The 17,613-nt window shown below is 56.4% G+C and overlaps 1 protein-coding gene across 5 annotated transcripts in view; it reads left to right on the top strand.

Moving 5' to 3' along the window:
• The window catches only part of PRDM16 (PR/SET domain 16), a 309,651-nt gene that overhangs the window by 261,150 nt on the left and 30,888 nt on the right, over positions 1–17,613 (top strand). For all 5 annotated transcript variants that reach the window (XM_066270642.1, XM_066270641.1, XM_066270640.1 and 2 more), the window contains exons 4-6: positions 1,200–1,334; positions 10,805–10,907; positions 17,339–17,552. In XM_066270642.1, the coding sequence (XP_066126739.1) occupies positions 1,200–1,334; positions 10,805–10,907; positions 17,339–17,552 (452 nt within the window). The remainder of the gene's footprint in view (positions 1–1,199; positions 1,335–10,804; positions 10,908–17,338; positions 17,553–17,613) is intronic.

The following is a 17,613-nucleotide window of genomic DNA, read 5'->3' as shown; positions in this document are numbered from 1 at the left end:
CTCAAAACTTCATGGGACACCCCTGGCCCTCTAGAAAGTGTCTCTGGATATCTGGAGACCACTAAAACTCTTTACAGAAAGCACCCTGATTCTCTGGCCAGAGGGGGGCTCTTCCCCAGGCCTTGGAGACAGTCTCCTTCCCATCCCAGATTCTGAGCGTTCATAACAGGGCTCTCAGGAGAACTCCGGGAAGCAGAGGCCGTGGTGCCCTGGGCCAGCCTCCTCCGTTCGCGCTGGGAGAGGACCCTGCCCCCCGCCCTGACTTCCCTGGGTCCTTCTGACGCTCTGGTCCCATCACCTGCTCACCAGCACCTCTGTGTGGCGGTGATCTCAGCCCCTGTTCCCCACCACCACCATGCTCTCTGCGCCGGGCTGGGCTGCCCCAGACGTGATCCCCCACATGCTGCTGCGTCCACGGCTGCAGCCGGAGTCCCAGTAGGCACGGAACAGAGCAGGTGGGGGTGAGGGATGGAACCCTGCCTGCTGCTTCTTCCCCTCGGGGTCCAGCAAGTTTAGGGAGTCCCTCTCTAAGCTGGGTCAGCAGTCTGTTCTTCACAAAAAAAAAGGGGGGCCGCTCCAAGGTGGCTCTGAGAAGCTGACAGCCTCTGCCTGTCAGAGCCGGCCCGGGAAATGTCCATAACGACAGCCGGGAGGAGCCCTGTGGCCCTGCAGGCATGAGCTAGGCTCCGTGGCTACAGGCCATGGTGTCAGATGAAACTTTCCACTTTTCAGAAAACCAAATGCTTCTCTGAGTCTCAGGGTGCTGTGCACGCTGGTGTGAGCCTGCACACGCGCTCACCCCAGCTCGCGGGCAGCCGGCCGCATACCCAACACCTTTACCTTCGAGCGTGGTTTTCCGTCGCCCTGCACCGCTCCCCTCAGCAGAGGGCTCTGTGCCGAGACCGGAGGCCTCTGCTCTCTCACACGTGGGGCAGTGTGGCTGGGGAGCGTTTGCTACGCTGGTGGCACTTTTCATTCTGGGCCAGTGACCTGCTCGGTGAGAGAAAATTTAAAAGGTCCCCTCCTCCCCTTCACGGGGCTCCCCGGGGGCTCCTGGGTGGGTGGACTGGGTGGGCCGAGGGAGGCCTGGCTGATGGCCAGACGGTCAGCTGCCTGCTTCTCTGAGCCCGAGCCGCCAGTACCTCGTGGGGCGAACACCATGCCTCTGACTCATCTTGGTTTTCTCTCTTCCCGGGCAGGTCTCCGAAGACCTGGGTGGCGAGAAGTTCTGCGTGGACGCCAGCCAGGCCGGAGCCGGCAGCTGGCTCAAGTACATCCGTGTGGCGTGTTCCTGTGATGACCAGAACCTCACCATGTGTCAGATCAACGAGCAGGTGGGTCGGGGGGCTTGCGCACAGGAGACCTCTGCCCCACCCCCGCGGCTGGGCTGGGGGCCTCAGCACTGAGATGAGGGGGAGTGGGGGTGCTGAGGTGAAGGGGCCACTGACCTCTGCCATGGACTTTTGCCAAGCCTCGTCCTGCCGCGGGGGCATGGCTGTTTGACAGTCGGTCAGCGCAGGGTCTCCGGGAGCTTAGCGACACCCCCCCCCATGCCAGCTCCATCAGGGATTTCGGTCAGTGGCCTCTCCGAGCTGACAGGCCTGGGAACCGAACCATGACGATGTGCTTAAAGCAAAGCACCCACTGGGGTGAGGGACACAGGAGAAGCAGGGAGTGGACTGTCTTCAGGAGAACTGCATCTAAACAGCACTGTTTAGCCAAGCCCTCCGGAAGGGTCAGCATTGACTCTCTGGAAGGCCGACATGGCCCCAGCCGCTCAGAACCACCGAGGGCCACTGTGGTAGCCAGGCCCGCCTGCGGTGGTGACTCACTGGCCGGGGGTGGCCAGTCCACCCCGGGCGGCAGACCTCTCCGAGTGTGGTTCCTCATGGTGGACGTCCAGACCCACGGGCTGACCAGGATGGAAGAAGCCATGCAGAGTTCCTTCGGACCAAGAAGGCAGCCTGTCCCTGGCGCTGGGAGCGGCCCCAGTGATGACTCTAATTACAAGTCGGCAAGTGGCCCAGAGCCCTTTTCCTCTCCTGTCCGGAACCTTCCTCGGCCTCTCGGGGACCAGGTAGTCACCTCGAACCCAGAGGACTGGGTTCTTTTCCTGGGAGCCGCCAGGGGGCCCGGCCCCTTCCCTCGGAGCTGTTTGCTTCTGCTCTATAATCTCTCGGGGTGACACATGAGATTTCACTTGCGAAAAGGATTCCATAGCTTTCAGAAATGTTTGTGGAGACCACATAACAAAGGGCACATTCTTGCTTTGCCTGTGCAAACCATTAACATCGGGCTCGAGGCTCTTGACGTTGGAGAACAGTTTGGCATTAATAATCAAACAGGGGCCACCGCCACCAGAGCGGTCCCTGCCCGGGACCCCCCATGGGCGTGAGGGCGGGCAGGCAGCTCTCCCTCATCAGCTGGGTGTCCCCGGAGGGCATCATCCTGCACCCCCCGAGCAGGGCTTCCCGGGACACAACGTGGCACCGGACACCGGAAGGTGAGGCTCAAGTTCACCTCTGCTCCCCAGAACACCCACGGCTTCTGGTTAGAACTCAACATTTTGAACGTTACTTTTTTTTCCTGTTGCAAAAAAAAAAAAAACAAAAAAAACTGTTGCAGGTAGAAATCTAAAGAACAAACATAAAAATTATAACGGTACTTTAAAAAACAAAACAAAACAAAAAAAACTTTCCAGAGGCGGTGAATGTTGAGCAAAAAGGGGAGTCCGATTTAAGGCGCGGAGGAAGGCGGTCTTCTCGCCCCTTGTTTTGGAAAAGCGTGCGTGGGTCCTCGGCTGAGGCTGGGGCTGGGGCCAGAGCCGGGGCTGGAGCCAGGGCCGGGCTCTTGTGACATGACGGACAGGACAGGAGAATAACGAAGCCTTCAGATTTCCCATTTAGGAAAAGAATGCTCGCTGGCATGGGGGAACCCCCACGCAGGAGGAAAGTCAGGATCTGTACACGGCAAGCTTTCGGAAAAGCAGACAGATGTATAATCTTCATCGGCGGAGATCAGCCTGTCTCCCAACATCTTTGTTTCATTGTTCACCTTTTCCGGGGAGTGTCGATTTCAGCTCTAAATGGAGCTGAACTGTTTTGCCCACTCTTTCCACGGTGATGGTGGTCTGTGGTCGGTCGGGACCAAGGGTGCAGCAGTGCTTTTCCCCAGGATGGAGTAAGAAGTCCTAAATGCTTACTGATTCCCATCCGGTTAACCCCACTTTCACCCCCAATGCTCACCTGCTCAGATGCTCCGTCCCGCAGTCAGAAACATACCTGGCTCTGTTACGGACACTCAGCCAACTATCCCAGTTCCTCTGGGCTGCGCCTCGCCTGCTAGCTGCTTCTCCCCACACGTCCTCAGGGGACAGTCACCCCCATTATAGTATACAAACTCAGGAGAAGCATGGGGAGTGTGTTTTTAAGTAAATGCAACGCTTGCAATGGCTAAAGAAAGTCTTGCCCTTGGAGCTGGTCAATTCCTCAGCCCTTTCCCTCGCTCCCCCAGGAGAGCCTGAGGGAGAGAGGAGCCCTTCGCCAGGGAGCACCTCCTTGGACCACACGGTGACTCTTGGTGTCACCGGGCCCCTGAGGTTCCCCTCAGCCCAGGGCCTTTGCTACAACTGGGCCACGCGTGTCCAGGGGGGCTCTGAGCAGCTAGAGGCTTTTCAGGTCATATTACGGGCACTTGGGGAGCCCAGACACCTAGAGACCAGCACCTACAGGCAGAGTGTCCATCGGGCCCGGCCTCATTCTCCCTGGAGCCTGCACAGACTGCTGCCATCAGGCCTGCCTGTCCCTAGCTCCTGGCACACCGAGGCCCCCATCCTGGTGTAGCCTGTGCCCCTGCGGGGATCCGGGCGGGGAAGATGCATAGGAGACAGAGTGACCCCAGGAGTGAAAGAACTCAGCCAGTGTCCAGAGGATCCCCGAGAACTCCTCCAAGGTACCACCTCCTCGCCGTGGGAGCTGCCACCACAGTTCCCAACACCACCCTCCCGGGCAGCGCCGGCCTCCACTCCCACCTGAAGTTGGCCATCTTCTCCACGCTCTGTCCTCCCCGCGGGCGTGGGGCTGCAGGGCAGTGCTCCCAGCCCCGCCTGCGGGTTCTCTCTCGTCTTTGCCTGGAGACCTTCCCCTTGGTCCCCTGCTGCTCTGAGAGGTCCCCTGCCCCAGGGGACCTTAGGGGAGGCAGCAGCCTCCCTGCTCCTCTGGTGCCCACCCCGGCCCTCCTCCCCGTGGTTCTGGACGGCGGAGTACGGGGCAGCAGGGACCACACTGGGCCGTGGATTCCCTCCTGGGCATGGCCGCATCATAGAGGGCTTATGTGGTCCTGAGACCATGTGGGCTTCAGGGCTGCTAGGAGCAGAACGTCCCCAGTAGATGGTTGGGCAGAGACTGAGTCTTCCTCTGGGGTCGTCGGGGGTGGTTGGGTCGCAGCTGTAGACCCTGGGCTGCGTCCATTCACCTCTGCAGCTTGGCAGGAACGGAGGGCAAAGCAGAGCCGCGGGCACCTCCGTCCTGGCACCCTCGCCCTCCCCTGCACGGTGTGGGCTCATTCTCCCACAATTACAAGCAAACGCGTTGTCTTGAAATGTCAGGAGAGACAGGCGGGCTCTGTTCCTGGCTTCATTCTGATGTTGAGAAAAAAAAACAAGAGCATGTCAATAGAGCGCCCACGGCGGAAGGAGGGTAGGAGGGGGCTCCCACGTCCCCTCCACAGGGCAAGGATGTTGGTGGCGAGGCGGCAATAGGGCCATGGGGCTGAGGATGATGTGACATGGTGCTGGGGTCACACATATGTTTGGGAGCAGAGTTTGGGGCTCTGAACCTCCCTCTCCTATGAGTCCCATGACAACCCCATTACCCCCGAGGGCTGGGCAGCAGGAAAACCCACACCAGCTGTACATTCTAGAGGCCGGGTGAGGGGCTCTGGCAGAGCAGGAGGGGCCGGCCCACCCCCCAACATGGAAGCAGATGAAGCTGATCTCTTTTTCTGTGTCAGACAAAGGCATTTCATTAGCAGATTAGTCGACTGATAACCACGCAGCCCCAGGCACGAGCCAACCCTGCTCCTAATGCAAACCCGGTGCATGCTGGCCACCGCGCTGCCCATTGGCGTAGGGCTTTTTTTTTTCCTTTTGCTTTCGTTTCTGTTGCCCCGATGCGGACCCCTCTTTCTGCCAGTGCAGGGACTTGAAACAGCAGGCCTCTGACATACAGCCACCTCACTGCTCCGCATCCCGATGGTCCCCTTTCTGCCTCTGTGTTCCTCTGCCACGGTTTTTGTAAAGTAAAATTTATAAATGAATTGGCCAGTTTAAAGGGACATGACTTTCCCTTGGAAAACGAAATGGGAAGGAGAATCGTTTTTCAGCATTTCCTGACCAGTTTACAAAAGACGTAAAAAAAGAGAGAGAGAGAGAGAGAGAAAAAAAAAGATGTATCCAATTTGTTTTGAGTCAGAACGCTGTCCGATTTTAGCGAGCCTTCTTCAGAGTGTACTCCCGGCCCTCTTTTTGGCCAAAGAACAAGATATAATAAATCCAGCCTCCTCCCCTGTCACAATACCGACCAGCTGTGATCATCTGTCAGAATTCATATTCTTTTCCCTCCTTCATCGAGTGGGACGCTTTGTTGCAAGAAGCCAGTTAAAGAATGATGAAGACAGTTTAACTGTGACCCCATAATTTATACGGAGGCAGAAGTAATATCCAGGTCCAAACTGGGCACCTGAGAGATGAGTGCGTAGATTTATTATTATCATTATTATTTTAATGTTTTGAGCCGCTGGGAAGGGGGCAGAAGAGATTACAGCGAAACTGAAGATTTAGGTGCAGACGACTTCAGCCACGTGCATGGGAAGAGAGGTGCACGGCAAATCCCGTACAGCAAGCCTTCGCCTCCCACGGCCAGAGGGAAGAATTGTTTCCGTGCCCTTGGGACGGGAACCCAGAACTGCTGACGACCTGCAGGCCACCCACTGTTTGGGAACAGCAAATAGTGAAGATTTGTGGTGGCACATCCAAAGTCCTTGAAGCAATGAGGCGGCACGATGCTACCCTCCAGTGTCCCCAAGAGATCAAAAAATTAAAAAAATGCCCAGGCATAATTCTCAGGCCAATGTCCTCCCTCTGAAGGACCAATGACCGGGGAGAGGTGGATGGGCCCCTGGGTGAATTTGCATTCAGTGGTTCCCTTAGAGGGATTTCAAATTCCCCTTGCTGTGTTCTTCTGTGAAAAGCCCCTCAGGCGCTACACCAAAAGCCTTCATGAATTCAAGCACCACCGAAGTTTCAGAATCTAGGATAGAGAGACATTGAATTTTCTTCTTTTTTTTTTTCTTTTTTTTTAAGATAAGCAGCACACTGAAAGAAATTTCAAATACGGTATTCGAGAGCTGCTTTAAAATGTCTCAAACTGTTCAGAATAGGGTTGGGGGGGGGGGGAGTCATCCCGGTTCACCTGATCACTTTCCTGTCTCTGAGAACAGCGTTCATTCCCAGGAGAGGGGCAGCGAGGGCTGCAGCCCTGTGCCTTGTGCTGGCCGGGAGTCGGCATCCAGTCATCTTTCTACCCCGGGGCAGCGCGCATGCAGTTTTTGTAATATCTATTTCAATTTAAGAATTCTAAGATTGAGTATAAATAAAAGCTGTAATTCTTAAGAGTTCCTTTTGGAAGATAGTATTTATCTTTAGGAATTGATTTGATATTTAAAAAAAACCAACAACTTCTTAAACTGTATGGAAACTGTATCCATAGGGACAGGCTCCACCTCCCCCCAGTCCCTATTAGAAATTTGAAATATTCCTTTATCTTAAACAATGTTGTTGGGGGTGGGAGGGTGAGGGGAATATGATGTTCCTTTTCATAAAAGGCCCAGCAGAACGGAACGTGGGCTGTGCTAAATCCAACACTTCTGAAGCAGTTTCTCTGCCTTTTTGTTGAGAACGTGGTCACTGCTGAGTCCTACACCTCGGTCCATCTACAAGGAGTGTCGTGTATGTTTGTGGGGGGGAAGGTGATAAAGGGGAGGGACATGGGCAGGCTGCTGAGCAAGTTACAACACCCAGGGACCAGTTTGGGTGTTGTTTGCCCGTGTTCAATAAAAGTCCGTGTCCTTACAAAGCAACCCTGGGCGGTGGAAGCAAGGACTTTCCTCAGATCGAGTCTGTTTGGCACGGTTATTGTCAGAAGCATTTAGAGCAGACATTTATTGGCGCTAGTAAACTCAGCTCCCCGCCCGGGATCTGAAACCAGAGAAGGGCTGCGTCTCAGCCACGTTGGGCGCACGACCCGGGCTAGGCAGGCAGCGCGGGCAGGGCAGCGGCTGTTCAGAAAAAAAATAGGCACCGACACTTAGATGCTGTCACTTGAACAAAACACGGGTGTTTCCTTCTGGCAGCGGAGCCGGCGTGAAAGGGCTCAAGAGAGGGAGGCAGATTTCTCTCTCCCCTCTTGTGGAAACTCCTCTGGCTCAGGCTGTGCGCGCCCGCCTGGGGTTGACTTGGCCCTTGGGTCTGGGTATGATGGACTGAGGAGCAGACAATAAAAGGAAGGCGATAAACCGACTTCAGGAATTTTTAAGAGGCGGCAATAATATATTACAGGCCCCGGAGGGGCAGGGCCGTCTCAGTACAGCGAGCGCGCAATCTACCGGCCCTGCAAGCCAGGAGCAACCAACCAGCCGGGCCTCAGTCCCACCTAAGCCCGGCCTTTGTCCCGGGAAGTCGCCCGGCCCCGCCGACCGACCGCGGCTTTGTCAGCGCGTCTGGCTGATAAGGCCTTTTGTGCCACTGGGGACGGGTCATAAAAAAAACGCCCGCGGCTTCCGTACGGACCTCCGCGCCACTGGGGAAGGCGGCCCGCCAGCGTTTGGAAAAGTTTGCGCCGATTCCCTTCTCCTCCTCGACCCCTCCTCCAGGTGGAGGCAGGTCCGGAGACTGTCCCCCTACCCCACCCCCGCCCCACCCGGGGCCCTGCGATTAACACTAATAGCGATTAATTCCATCTGCAGCTCAAAGTCCAGACGGCCACGGCTACCAGCCCGCCGCCCTCCCAGGCGTCCTGAGCTCGCACCCACGCCAGGCACTCGGGCAGCCGGCCGTCCTGTGGGTCCCGAGCAGGGGAAGGGGCAACCGTGGTGCGCAAATCGCTCCTCGAGCCCCAGCGCGCTATACCCTCCCTCAGCGGCTCCAGGGAGGGTCGGTCCCCCAGGAGGCCGGTCGGCCTCGGAGGGCGTCAGAGGAGGGAGTCCGGTGGCCCTTGGATTGGAGGGGTGGGTGCGGAAGGGTCCCAGGAGGTCGATCAGCCCTCGGAGCTGGGAGGGGTGTGGGGGGCGGGGACCCGGGTGGCCTCAGAGTGCAGGTGCGGGGGAAGGGGGTCCCAGCAAGTCCTGCGGCCTTTAGAGGGGGTCAGAGGAGGAAGTCCGGCCGCCCTAGGAGCCAGGGTGGGGGTCTTGAGAGAACCGGTGGCCTTTCAAGAGGGGAGGGGTGCCGGAGGGTCCGAGGAGGTCAGGGGGGAAGGCAGAGGAGGGAGGCGCCGCACCCAGCCCCGCCAGCCCAGCCGGATTGGAGCCCCACAGCCGGGCCCACGGAGGACGCGACCTCCCTGGAGCCGCGCGCCGAGCCAGGACGCCAGGTCAGAGCGCGTCCCGAGCCCTCGCGGGGCAGGGGGCGGAGGGGGGTGCGTGCCGCGCGGCGCGGAAGGACGGACGCCGCGGGCAGGCCCACATTGCCCTCTAACGGGGACCCGCGGAAGCCGCCGCTCTGGCCACGGGCCCTCCGCTCTGCGCCCGCACAGGGGCCTCCCCGGCCTGCGCGCAGAGGCGGGCACGGTGCGCGGTGGCGTTCGTTACAACATGCGTTGCTGGAAGTGCTCGCCGGCTGCCCCGCGAAAGTGCGACCGTCCCTGCTTATTTAATAACTCCAGACTCACCGCCTCAGAGGTTCAAGAGCGCTTTGTTAGAGCTTCCAATCCACTTTGGGTCAGATTTTGAAAAACAGCAGCTCAAGTCGGATTATTTAAAAATAATAATAATAATTCATCCCCTGTGTATTTTTTTTTTTTTTTTTTTTTGTAAAACGATACAAAACTGGGATGTTCCTAATGGTTGGTTTAATTATGGAAGTTAATATGGTCCAGTTTCTTAATTCATTTTCACATCTATTATTATTATTATTTAACATCTATTATTTTACGGACGTGTCTGAGAATAACAGCCAAATAAAACGGCTAGTGAGGACAGGGAAAGGGGAACTTCACGCGCAGTGAGAGGTGTGTGCTTGGGCAGGGTGCTTCTGCCGTCCGTCTCCGCGTGGGAACGTGGCGCGGCGCAGTGTGTCCTTTTGCGGGTTCACTGTGAGTCCGTGTGGAGTTGGGACTGGCGGTTTGTGAGGGAGTTCACAACTGGACGTGCTCTGGGGCAAGGGGAAGGGGTCCAGCAAGCTTTCAGGAAGCTCAGCCTTCCAGATGTTTCCCGTGGCCATGGGGGAGTAGGGGGGAGGTAGGCAAACCATGTGCCAACACAGTCTCTGGGACACTGGACCCATGTCCAACGGTTGCTGGGAAGCCCGGCTGGGTACTTGTCCACCAGGTCCTCTGTGATGACCTCTGGATGGAAACAAGGGGAAGAAGCCTCCACCCTCTGGTCTCCAGGGGCAGAGGGGTTGGTCTTGGGTCTACTATCTCTGCCCTCCCCGCCTGTCCCCTGAGCCTGGGGCCTTCAGGCTTCTGGAAGCTTCTTGGTGACAGTTAGCTTGAGGCCCAAACACTCAAGCCCCGGGTCATAGGCAGTGGATTGGCCTAAAAGAGGCATCCGCTCTCTGGTGTTTCCGGATTTAAGATGCAGGATTCCCTGGTACTGGCTCACATGTGGAGCGGGAGCCCCCGACCACCACCACCCAGAGGATGTGTACCTGGTCTCCTCAGAGGGAAAGCAGGGGCTCCCGGGCAGGGTCTGGCAGAGACAAGGCAGGCCTGGTTCTCTCCCAAAGTCCCCTAGACCCTCGGTGCTGTTCTCTGTCCCCGATGGCCCCTGCCATGCTGCCCTTCTGAGTGGCTAGAGTTTTCCAAATCGTGGCCACCACACCCAGGAGACACACTGACGAGGTGCCGCGCTCCCTGGAGCATTGAGGCTGGATGTTCCCGATGGACCTCCCCTCGACCTCAGCGCCACAGAATCTAGCCCCGCTCCGTGTTTGTAAGAATTGACCCCCATCTCAGATCCCCAGTGGCCACTGGGCAGCAAGCTTGCGCAGGCCCTCGCCCCTCCGCCTCGCCTTTCGGATGGTGTCCATGCTCATGGCTTCCCAGGGCCTGGCCTACAGGGCTGCTGTCTGAGCGAGCTCACAGGCACTTTCATAAACATCCACATTCATTCTTGACTCAACAGCCCCCAGAAGGGCAAAGGCACGGCCTTCCTTACCCACTCATTGCCAGAGAGAATCACCCCGGACCCCACTCCCGATGTGAAGAGCCACCCTCCCTAAAACCTCCTGCTGGGACTCTCCTTGCTTCAGAACTTGGGGGCCGATCCTCACCAGTTTAATTCTGAGCCCCCTGTATCGACCTCCAAAGCCCAGATAAAGCAAACGAACAGGGGACTGCACTTCTTTCGAGTGTATTCCGCAGAGTTCCAGAGGGGCACAGAGCTCTTGGGAGCAACTAGAAAGCAGGCGACTTTCCCAGCGGGCAGCCCGGCGGGGCCAGGGGCCAGGGGCCAGGTGTTAGGGTGCGGTGTTCGAGGCCCCGGGGACGGTGATGCTGACCTGCTCTCCCTCTCTGGTTTCTCCACCCAGATTTATTATAAAGTCATCAAGGACATCGGGCCGGGAGAAGAGCTGCTGGTGCACGTGAAGGAAGGTGCCTACTCCCTGGGAACGGTGCCCCCCAGCCTGGATGGTAAGCTCCCGAGGCCTCCCGTCAACTTCACGCTTGACGGGGCCGGCACCCCCAGCTGCTGCCTGCAGCCCCAGCCCCACCCCACTCTGACCCCAGGGGAGCAGAACCAGCTTCCTCTTAACAGCTTCTCAATCTCAGCCCTTGGCTCTCTCCTTCCTTGGGTTCTATGAGCCCGGCCCTGAGTTCAAGGTAGGACTACAGCCAATACGGGGCACCGATGTCATGTTACATTGTATCTGCTGTGGTTTTAAACTGTATCGGTATCGTTATTATTGACAGCAGGGGAATCCTTTGCTCTCCTTAGTAGAAATGAAGGAAGGAAGGAAGGAAGGAAGGAAGGAAGGAAGGAAGGAAGGAAGGAAGGAAGGAGAAGGAAGGAAGGAAGGAAGGAAGGAAGGGGAAGGGGAAGGGGAAGGAAAGGAGGAAGGAAGGAAGGAAGGAAGGAAGGAAGGAAGGAAGGAAGGAAGGAAGGAAGGAAGGAAAGAAAACAAGACAGTTTTGTGGCTTGGAAAACACTCGCTCTCCAGAGCTTTGTGCCATGGATGGGACAAGTTTCAGTCTCACTTGAGAGAGGGCCGTGGCTCAGCTATGTCTTTGAAACTAGTGCCCGTAGGTGGTCAATGCTAAGGGCCCGTGTGTCCGGGAAGAAGGAGATGTGGGACTCAGGTGGGCCCTGGGGTGCGGACCGTGGTGGCGTTCCCAGCGCCCCTGCCCCTCAGGGCACGCGTCACCGGGTGTCTGTCTCTCTGGTAGGCACACTGTCCTTCCTCGTCTGCCCACCTCGGAGTGCCTCTCCGAGGAAGCTTGAGAGAAGTCCAGGCACACACACAGACTAGGGATTCCTGAGACACGGGTTTGCTCTCCTTCCTCCACGTTGTTCAGCAATAAGCCCTGTCGCCATGGGATGATTTTGGAGCCGTTTTGAGCCCCCCACCCCACCCTGAGGAAAAAATCCAGTTGGAAGAGTGCAGCCTTGGCACTGGAGGACCCGCCATTAACTCCTCGAGTGCCGCCTCTGAGCCTCTGAGCTGACGCGGCTTTTCTTTGAGTGAGACCCCCACAGGCAAGCAGAAAGGCAGTCTCCCCTCCTAGCTATCTTCGGGGCTACTGAGCCCTTGTACTAGAGGAAGGGGAAGTTCCTTCCTGTCTTTATTTCCCTCCCTCCCCAAACACCACGGCTTCATGATTAATGCCACTCACAGCAAGTTTCTCCAAGGAATCACGCCACAGCACGGGGATGGTATTGGCTAGGCTGGGAGCTAGGCACTGGGGGTACCAGAAAGTCCCCTCAAGAGCCAACTCAGAGCTTCCCCGGACTGACCCGAGCACGGCCCGGCCCGGCCCAGCATTAGGGGCCAGCTTCCCTCCCACGGCAGCAGCTCGCATCCCCCCGAGTCCCAAAGGCCGTCGGCACCAAAGGACAATTTTACGAGCCGGATCCTGTCTGTCCTCTCCTCTGACGTTTGGTTTTAATTAGGGCCGTCGAGAAAAGAAAAATAAATGGTTTGAGATCTGGGTAACGGGTGGGGAGGGGGTCTCGTTTTCCCTAAAACAATTGTTGAAAAGACCTATGAGTCTTAGATAACACACGAGAACCCTGAAAGGTAAACCCACTTAGCTCGGGAAGCGTGCTCGGAGAGGGATTTCATTTGTGGAATGAAATTTCTTTCTTCCGAAAGGTTTTAAAAACCTTGGTTCCTACTCCCCTCTCCAGCCCCACCCCACCCCACCCCCACCCCCATCCCGATCTTGAATAACCTGGGTCTACATTTTTCTAATAATTTATCAAACATTTGCGGGCTAATTGCTTTCCACACATTAATCGTCCGACATCAAATATTTGACTTCTCAGACTCTCTGCTGTCAAGATCACTCCTTTGCTGCCCAACAGTCACCCCTCCTGTTAGACTCTGAATCGCACAGAAAGAAAATGCAAAAAAAAAAAAAAAAAAGTCCCTCACTAAGATAATTATCATAAAAAAAAATCTTTTATCCCAGGCCCAGCTAAATGCGGCGGCCCCTTATCACTGCGGGAATTTGGAGTGGGCTCTTGAGGGCTTTCGAGCCTCCAGTCTGGTAGATTAGCATGTAGATGCCACATAATTGTGTCCCCCCTCGGTTCCCCAAAAGCCATTAGGCACTGACTTATTTTCCTGTTGCATTCCTGCTCCACCATGGAAAGTTGCCGATAGAAGTTCAGATAGACAGGCAAAGGCGGCGCACATTTGACACGCAAGGCTTCAGGCTGCCGCGTGAGGCCACGGCAAGGCGGGATTAGCTCGGTCTGGTTTCAACATGGAGCTGCTGCCCCAGCCACGGCTCCCATGGCACCCCCCACCTAGCCTGTTTAAAAGAGGGACCGGCTGTTGTTTTGAGTCACCATTTTGTGCACTCTAGTTAGGAGCAGGAGGCTTGGCTGGAACACACACAGCCCCCCCCCCCCATTCAGATCCCATGGAAGAATCAGAGGTCCTGGCCGGCCACTGTGCGGCGGGCCTGAGTGTCCGCCTGACCGTCCGGGACTGGACGCACTCCTCTGTCAAGCCTGCAGCCTAGGAGGAAATTTTCCTCCCAGGGAGCCAGAGCCGAAGGAGCCCTTTTAGGTTCATCGGTTCCCGCGACTTTTTTATTTTGTTTTTACCCTTTCAGTGGGGGGGAGGGGGGGGGGGCAGGTTTCTTTCGGGAGAACTTTTTGCTCTTGGGAGAAGACAAAGAAAATCGTTTCCATGCAAATATGCATTTCTTTTGAAAAAGGCTCGAAATTGTTCACTTCTTCCCCTCTCCAAAACAAAAAGGGGGGCAGGCAGGAGGAGGATGCAGTAGTGTGCTGTGTGGCAAGCACAAGAGACTGACAGAGCAGGAAGACAATGGGATACAATGTAACACAATGCAGCATAATACAATGTAACAATGCAGCGTAAGGTGATACAATGTAACCTAACATAACCAGGATATAGCCTACTCCATGAGTATTTCAATAAAACGTAATTGCTTGTGCTGGAAAAAGTGAAAACCACGTGGGCTGCGCTCACCCTTCCAGCACCCTGTCCAGCACACCCCAGGTGTGCATTCAATGCCGGCCTTACCTGCATGGAAGATGGCAGGGACACCTGTCCACACCACAGCACAGGTGGGGGAGGCTTAGACGTGTCCTGTTCCCAGCTCTGTCCTTCGACCAGGGCAAACTTTAGGTCCAGGGGGTAGAAAGGGAGGCAGCGAAGGAGGATGACCTTTATTCTCACCGTGGGGTCCATCACCTCCTAGGCGCTCCCCTCCCCCATTTCAAATGCTCCCAGACTGAGAATCAGGCTGAATTTTCATTTTAAATCCAAATTCCAGATCGACAGTGGAGAAATCAGTTGGTCAGAGTTAGGGAGGGGTGGGACTGGCATTTCCTCTTTGTTTTCCAATTGCAACTTCTGTGATTGTTCTCCGCTGGGTTGCAGAAAGGGTAAAACACAAACTGGCATTTCTAACTTGATCGTGACGTGGGTGGGAGGGCCCATCGTCACAGCCTCATCCCAGCCCAGGAAGTCCAAGTGAACCCACAGACAGTTTTGTGGGGTCTGAGCATCTGGCTTTGTTCTGAAAGGGTGCTCAGATGTGCAGGAATTCGGCAGTGGCACAGACCAGGGAGTGACAGCGTGTCCCAAACTCACGGCCCACGTGCTGTGCCTATCACATGGCCTCACGGGAAGTGAGGACGCTGCCGCCTGCATCCAGAGCACCGAACGTGGCCAAGGCCACAGTTCCACAGCTCTGCCACTGGGCGGGGACCCTGGGCAAGTTATTCAGTCTCTCTCAGCCTCAGTTTACCCACTGGAAAGCTGTCATAAGTATAGTCACTCAGAGGGTTGCGTGTGGATTGATCTGAGGCTCAGATACGTGAAGACTGTAACGTTCCTGGACCAGGGGCCTGGGGGGAGGGGGCACTCCTCTGTGTTGGCAACATTATTCACATTATTTCCACAGCAGATGTTTTTTCCTGAAAAGAGTTGGCATGCTGGAATTTTATTGTGAAGGCAACACGTTGTAGACATTCAGGGTGATTATTTTGTAACGTGCCTCATCCTTGCCCACCTCCCCACCCCGTGTACCACGGTTGAGGTTCCACCCCGGCCCCTGAGGACCGCCCCAGAGCCTAAATGGGTTTTGTTTCAGAACCTTTCCTTCACTTTGCTCTCCAGTCAGCCATGGGCCCCACCATTCCCTGTCGCTCTGCCCAGCTCACTGCTCCACCACTGGCGGGAACGTGAGGGTTCCTGCCGGCCTCTGTGTTTGCAAACATTTGTGTACTGGTCCCAGGTGTGGCTGCCCGCCCTGTCTCCTCTGTCCAGGTCTCTGTGGTCTGTGCAGACCGCTGGCCTTCTTGCCTCCTTCCCATCTGCTTTGCAGCTCAGCATGTGTCTGGGGCAAGTTCCAGGGCAGTTTGTCCAGAGGTATTTGGGCCAGAGCCTTCCAAGCTCTGGAGGCCAAGGCCCCTGCCCCCACTGCCGCAGCCCCAGACCAGGGCCGCGTGTTGTAACGTGATTCCCTGCACTGGGGCTGCATGGCCTGCCCCAGACCTGCGTCTCCTGTGTCCCCAGGGCTCCTCAGCAGGCAGCCTGTCCCCTGTCACCCAGACAGCTGCTTCTGTGCAAAGACATGAGCAAAAGTCACACTCAGCAAGGTGGTGCTTGTGTACACGAGGGTGTCGTTCAACACTCAGGGGCGCGGTGGGCATCTCAGAGCCAGCTCCTGCAGACGCCTTCCCCTCGGGCATCAGCAGAGGAGGCTCTGGGTGCCCACCAGTGGGGGTGCCTCCACCCTTAGCCTCAGGGAAGCTTTCGGTCATGAGGAGGTGGTCTGGCCTTCCCCCAGCCCAGCTCCTACCCACAGTGCCCAGGCTTCAGGGCTGCTTACCCTTCTTCAGCCCTCGGAAGTTTCTGTGGTCGTCTCTCTGACTCTAGGAGGTAGCAGGAGGCCACACCCTTCAGTGGCCCCCAGCTCCCCTCCTCCTCGACTTCTGATCCCCTAAGAGCCAGGCCCTCTCAGGCAGCATTCTGAGAGGCCCAGTTATCAAAGCTCTGCTCAGTGCCGGGCCCTGGGCTCCTTGTGCACGGGCACACACACTCAAACACACATGCACACAAAGGTACGCATGTGCACACATTTACATGTGCAAACAAAGGCATGTGCACGCATGACACATGTACATTTACACCTAAATACATGTACACATTTACACATGGCAGGCCACATTTACACAGACACACAAGTGCACAGAAGTGTATTTTCACATGTGCTTGCATTCACATTTACACATACACACAAACACACACATACTCAACACACAGAACACATGGTCCACCATGCACACACTGTGTACTCTTAACATGCACACACAACACAATACACACTTGTGTGCACAGAAATATGCATATGTACAGATGCATACATGCCCAGGCACACACATGCATACATGCAGTGTGAAGATGTGCATACACACATTTTCACACATATAGCCATATATACAAATGCACACATGTGCATTCACACCCATGCACATGTGCATGTGAATATAGATGCATACCAATACAAGCGTGAGTGTCAGTGCACAAAAATGCCAACACAGTCACATAGAGGTACACAGCCGTGGATGCTGATATGTGTGACCATTCACACTCATGCACACGTATCCTCACACAGCTGCATGATCATGCACACACAGCATGTGCACATCCACGCCCACACAGCTGCACACCCGTGCACAAGGAGCACACAGGCATTCACACATTGGCTCAGAAGCTCACATGTGCAATTCATTTGTTTAAGAGCTCTTAGGGCTGGTGTTCTCTCTCCGGACCCGGGTGGGACGCAGGGTTCTCCTCAGCTGGGGAAAGGACGCCGCTCTGGGGAAAAACTGCTGTCAAGCCTGCAGAGGGTGGCGGGTGGAAGGGCTGGGATGGGCCGGAGGTCGTCCCCCCCCCCCCCCCAGGAAATTGACAGCTCTGGGCTGATTGTTTGGTTTGGCATGCCGGTCAGGATGCCGCCTCGTAAACTTCATAATAGCTGCCCCCCTTTTAATTTGTTTGACCTTGACGACAATAATTTATGATATGCATTAGAGCTCTGTCATCTTTCTTCTCCTGATTCATAAACAAAGCACTTGGCCTGGCTTCCTTCTCCGCTCCCGAGCACAGGCCTTCTGCAGCCCGGAGGCCTCCCGAGGGGGGGGCAGTGTCTCCCAGGGTTTCTCACGAGGCAGGGATGCCGGCACAGTACCCGTGGGCTCCACGCCCCCAGGGGCCGTCACTCTGAGACCTGGGATGAGGGCGGGAAGGAAGCGGGAATGGGAACAGCCAGGGTGGGGTGGGCTCCACGGCCCTCTGCAGCGCCCTGGCGGGCCCGGGGCTCCTCCACTCACCTCCTGACCTCTCTCTCTCTTGCAGAGGAGCCCACGTTCCGCTGTGACGTATGTGACGAGCTCTTCCAGTCCAAGCTGGACCTGCGGCGACACAAGAAATACGCGTGTGGCGCGGTGGGGGCCGCCCTCTACGAGGGCCTGGGCCAGGAGCCCAAGCCCAAGGGCCTGGGCGGCGGGGGCAGCGACGGGCAGGCCCACGAGTGCAAGGACTGCGAGCGGATGTTCCCCAACAAGTACAGGTGCTGCCTCTTCCCCTCCACCCTCCACTCTCCCCCTGCCCGGCCCCCACCCCGGGACCCA

Source organism: Saccopteryx bilineata, chromosome 3 (genome assembly GCF_036850765.1).
Source record: "Saccopteryx bilineata isolate mSacBil1 chromosome 3, mSacBil1_pri_phased_curated, whole genome shotgun sequence".
NCBI lineage: Eukaryota > Metazoa > Chordata > Mammalia > Chiroptera > Emballonuridae > Saccopteryx > Saccopteryx bilineata.
The sequence above is the reverse complement of the archived record's forward strand: the minus strand, read 5'-3'. Positions and strand labels throughout refer to the sequence as shown.